A 5,222-nucleotide genomic window follows, 5' to 3' on the forward strand; every position below is an offset into this window, starting at 1 on the left:
CTGACTGCTTTATCTTCCCTTTCTCTCTGTGTCTCTCTCTCGTCGGTCTCCCTGTGTGTCCCGTGTTGTGTTTGTCGGTCTCCCTGTGTGTGTGTTGCGGTCTCTCCCTGTGTGTGTGTGTCGGGGTGTGTCGGCTCTCCGTGTGGTGTGTGTGTGTGTCGGTCTCCCTGTGTTGTGTGTGTGTGTGTGTGTGGTCGGTCTCCTGTGTGTGTGTGTGTGTGTGTGTGTTGTGGGTGGGTGTGTGTGTGTCGGTCTCCCTGTGTGTGTGTCGGTCTCCCCTGTGTGGTGTGTGTGTCGGTCTCCCTGTCGTTGTTGTGTAGTGTGGTGTCGCGTCTCCCTGTGTGTGTGTCGGTCTCCCTGTGTGTGTGTCGGTCTCCCTGTGTGTGTGTGTGTGTCGGTCTCCCTGTGTGTGTGGTTCCTGTGGTGTCCGGTCTCCCTGTGTGTGTGTGTGTGTCGGTCTCCCTGTGTGTGTGTTGTCGGGTCTCCCTGTGTGTGTCTTGTGTGTGTCGGTCCTCCCTGGTGTGGTGTGTGTGTCGTGTGTGTCTGTGTGCCTGTGTGTGTCGTGTGTTGGTGTTGTGTGTGTGTGTCGGTCTGCTCTGTTGTGTCTGCGTCTGTCTCTGATTTTGTGTGTGTGTCTCTGTCTGTCTATCTCTGTCTCTGTCTGTCTGTCTGTCTGTCTGTTCTGTCTGTCTGTCTGTCTTGCTGTCTGCTGTCTGCTGTCTGTTCTGTCTTGTCTGTCTGTCTCTCTCTCTGTCTCTTTGTGTGTGTGTGTCTCTGTGTGGTTGTGTGTGTGTGTTGTCTCTGTCTCTGTCTGGGTTTGTCTCTGTGTGTGTGTGTGTGTGTCTGTCTTTCTCTGGGTCTGTCTCTCGTCTGGGTATTGTTTGTCTGGGTCGCCTGTCTGTTCTCTGTCTGTGTGTCTATGTTTTTGTTGTGTTTGTGTGTCTCTGTTTGTGTGGTGTCTTGTGTCGTATTTTTTCTCTGTGTGTGTGTGTGTGTGCCTGGGTCCTTTTGTGGTCGTCTTCTGTGGTTGTCTGTCTCTGTCTGTCTGTGTCTGGTCTGTCTGTCTCGTCGTGTTCTGTCTGTCTGTCTTGTCTGTCTGTTCTGTCTTCTGTCTGTGTCTTTGTTTGTTCTTTCTTGTTTGTTTCTGTCCTTTTTGGTTTTTTTTTCTTTCTTTCTCTTTTCTCTGGTGGGCTAGAATGTCTTGGTGGTCCGGGGTGTGGGTGTGTGTGTTGTCTTCCTTTTTTATTTCTATTTAGATACTGGATTTGGCTAGTGATTCTTTGTGTTGTTGGGTGGTGGCGTGTGATGTGTGTCTTTCTTAATGTTGTTGTGTGTGGGTGGGTGGGAAGTGAGGAGAGGTTTGGATGGGTGGTTTTAGCGGATGGGATCAGGTTGCGGTGAGGTGATCTTTCATACCTTTGAACCTGTCTATGAAGATACGAGCGAGAACAAACTTAGTGTTTTTGTGGTGTGAGAGGGGAGGTGTCTGATACATTCTTGTTGATTTCTAAGGTGTATGCGCTGGGAGATGGGTGTGTGGTTGGCCAGGATGGTGCCGAAGCAGCAAATTTGAAGATTTGAAAAGGTAATTTTTAGATTTGAGTGGCCGGGACGTGTTACAGCAAGTACCAGTAAACTGAACATAGGGTGATGCACAAGTTTAATGCAGGTCGTCCCAAGCAAGGAAAAGTGACGGCTTAAATTTTCTCAAATCATGCGCCGCAGTAAAGTCAGAACGTATCTTCTCCTTTTTATTTGAAAAGGTATTTCCTCATCTGCACCTCATGTGAGCAGGGTTTGTTACATGCGGCTTGTGCGTCAGGTGTGTATCACATATGACCCGTATCTGCTCCTCTCTCAGTAGTGGGCTGTGCCCCAGGCCAAGAGGTCAGTGTTATTAGCTTGTTAACTGAACCACCTGTTGTCTGCTGAATGCAGACCAGCTGTCTGCCCAATGCCGCCATCTCACACACCCTGCTTGATGTGGCGGTAAGAAGGCAGGGGCTCCTGGCACTGTGGCTTTAGTCAGGTCTCTTAGATCAGTGGAGTTTTGGCATGTTACTTCTCTGGCTCTGAAGCAACTCYGTCACTGTTGGAGTCTTGGCTGGTTTGCCCTGTTACGGAGTTTGTGGTTTGAGGGCAATGTGTTTGAGATGTTTTGTTGTGAGTGAGGTAAGGTTCTTGGACAGATAGCCAAACAGGAGAGMCCCTTGCCAACTTTTTATTGTGATTTAGATGTATCCACTTACTCTGACACCTAAAGATACATTCATGTTGGCTGTGTGCTTTCATACATTAGTCTAATAGTGTGTTTTGTATGCATAATCAGTGCATCAGAAATCAGGTCTTTGAAGTGTTCACCATCCCTCTGTGTCTGTCAGCCTTGTTGGTGCTGCAATTGTTCTCAATTCGCTGCCAGACGAAGTCATGAATCACCAAGTCAAACAGCAGTCCGACAACTTTTCAGTCGCATCAGGAGGAGAGGTAACAAGCRCCTGTCAAGAACTGATCAGTCACTACCAAGAAGGGAAGAGGGAAAGAAAAATACATCTGTTCATTGAATATGTATGTGATTTTGACAGCCAGGTTTAAACCTGTTCAAATGAAACTGTTGTTACCCAAATTAGAAAGCATCTATATTTTCTTGACGTGAGGAGGGGAAGAGCGAGAGGGTGAGAGGGAATGAAAGAAAGAGAGAAAGGGAGGTAGGTGCGAGTGTCTGGGGATCTAATTATGCCACGGTCTCTTTATGTGGAGGTTTGGTGATGAATACCAATCATTAATCCCTCTGCCCAGATCGAGATGCGTTCCCGGGGCAGAGAGCGGAGAGCAGTTCCTCAGTGTGTGTGTGGTACTTAGCAGTGATAATGTTTCCTGCCACCCTGCCATGCTGCATCCCCACGGGGCACGAGCCAAACGACAGCACCTAAAACATCCAACACCCACCCTCCCMCTCACCCAGCATACCAACTCTCCTCATCCCCAGCAAAAGTCTGATCCCTCCCAGAGCTGTGAGCTTGGTAAACGTCTGGGGTTAACYTAGGTCACCATGTATAATGTAATCAGAGACCTCTTATCTGCTCAGTTATCCTTCTCTCTGCCAAGGATTTGTTATTCAACAGAAGGATGATGCTTTTCATCTTTTCGTGGCTTTTTCAGATCTCAATACTTAGTTTTTCGGGGGGACTCTTTCCAGGCTTTTATTCAAGATAATGTATTTATTTGTGTTGCATTACTTTTATTATACAGCATTCCTGTTTTCTTGACAATCTCCCTCTGTGTGTATGTGGCAGGTTCTTCCTCTAGAGAACCAGATGAAGGAACCGAAGCGGTTCCCCACGGCTCTGAACATCGGGATGGGTATCACCATCGTCCTCTACGTTGTCTTGGCAACGCTGGGCTACCTCCACTTTGGTGATGACATCAAAGGAAGCATAACCCTTAACCTTCCTCACAACGCATGGTAAGCCCCGTCACATAAACAGGAAGATGGTTGAACATGGTAGTACACGGTGTCTGTTAGCGGACACGGTGTAGATGGCTGGGTGGCTGGCCTTTTTAAAGGAGCTTGTTGTAAAGAYACCTAGGAACAAATTGACCTGCTCTGTCTCCCAGTAAAGGGTTTCTCTGATGCTGTAGAGGACAGAGAGGTTAGGTTGGCCGTCTCAGTACTATGGCGACGGTATTGTGGGTGTGTACTGTGTTTTTGTAGTCAATGTGCGACTGTGTATGTGTGTGGTTACATCATGTTTAATTATGATTTGCGTGTGTGTCAGTATTATATGCTGCCTCCTCTAGACTTGGGCGGTATCCCCATTGTCCTACCTTCATACCAACCAACATTTGGTAATGCTAAACACAACGGGCGCTTTTCTCAAACCCCATTGAGCTCAAACCCCATTGAGCTCAAACCCCATTGAGCTCAAACCCCATTGAGCTCAAACCCCATTGAGCTCAAACCCCATTGAGCTCAAACCATGAGTACAAAACCCGATGAGCTCAACCCCGATTGAGCTCTCAAACCATTGAGCTCAGACCCCATTGAGCTCAAACCCATTGAGCTCAAACCCCATTGAGCTCAATCTAAACCCCATTGAGCTCTTCAAACCCCATTGCAGCTCTCAAACCCATTGAGCTCAAACTACCATTGAGCTTCAACCCCATTGAGCTCAAACCCCATTGAGCTCTCAAACCCCAAATTCCATAGCGAAGTTAGCTAAATGCTAACAAGCCAATGCGATAATGTTATGCAGTCTCTGACAAACTATTTGCAGACAGACATCACAGCTCATAAACTTATACAAGTATCTCAAATGCTACTCAGGTTCTGCGTGCATAAAACCTATATTAGACAGCAAGGTCTTGTTTTCTAGAAGAAGCTAAATTAAACTATCCAAATGCACAATTGAAGTACTTTAGCACATTTTAGACAGTTAACTTAATAGGTAGCCTAGCGGTTAAGAGCATTGGACCAGTAATTGAAAGGTTGCTGGTTTGAATTCCACAAGCGACTAGGTGAAAAATTGTCGATGTGCCTTGAGCGAGGCACTTAACCTTAATTGCTCCTGTAAGTCGCTCTGGATAAGAGTGTCTGCTAAATGACTTAAAATGTAAATGTAAATATAGATATCTTGTTGGCAAACATTTTAAGTTGTGAATTCCATACTGTAACTAGGTCAACCGGCGCATGCTGCACCACAGTGAGTGACTCACAAGGCGCTGGTCTCTCATTGTTTGCTTGTAAACAAACACCACATGACTGGGGACTACTGGTAAGGTTCATAATGTAAAATATGTGACGGGTGAAATGAAGAACGCAATCTGCTTTATCTCCTAACGTATTATACCAATTGACTCCAGGTATTTACTTAAAAAGAGCTACAAATATTCACATTTATTAAAAAACTTCAAAGAAATAGTTTTGACGGTATTGACTGTATTGATAAACCATCTCCTGGCTGTTTTCACGTTCCCGGGATACTGTCCAAGCCTAGTATCGATGTAGTGTGTGGTCTCTGTGATATGTCCTTTTGTCCTCTTTGTTTGAGTTTGTGTGAAATGTGGGTGTCAGTTAACCATGTTGTATTACTGTAGAGGTCAGCTCAGTGTAACATGACCAGACGAGGTATGCCATGGTGAGTTACCATGTTGTCATTACTGTAGAGGTCTGCTCAGTGTAACATGACTAGACGAGGTATGCCATGGTGAGTTACCATGTTGTA

General features: G+C 46.2%; 1 protein-coding gene across 1 annotated transcript in view; it reads left to right on the top strand.

The window, feature by feature from the left end:
• Positions 1-3,459, top strand: part of LOC139022744 (neutral amino acid uniporter 4-like) — a 40,883-nt gene extending 37,424 nt beyond the window's left edge. The window contains exon 5 of the mRNA XM_070433885.1: positions 3,294-3,459. Within this exon, the coding sequence (XP_070289986.1) occupies positions 3,294-3,306 (13 nt within the window). The 3' untranslated portion in view covers positions 3,307-3,459. The remainder of the gene's footprint in view (positions 1-3,293) is intronic.
• Positions 3,460-5,222: the final 1,763 nt, after the last annotated feature.

This window comes from Salvelinus sp. IW2-2015, linkage group LG22 (assembly GCF_002910315.2).
Source record: "Salvelinus sp. IW2-2015 linkage group LG22, ASM291031v2, whole genome shotgun sequence".
Classification (NCBI taxonomy): Eukaryota; Metazoa; Chordata; class Actinopteri; order Salmoniformes; family Salmonidae; genus Salvelinus; species Salvelinus sp. IW2-2015.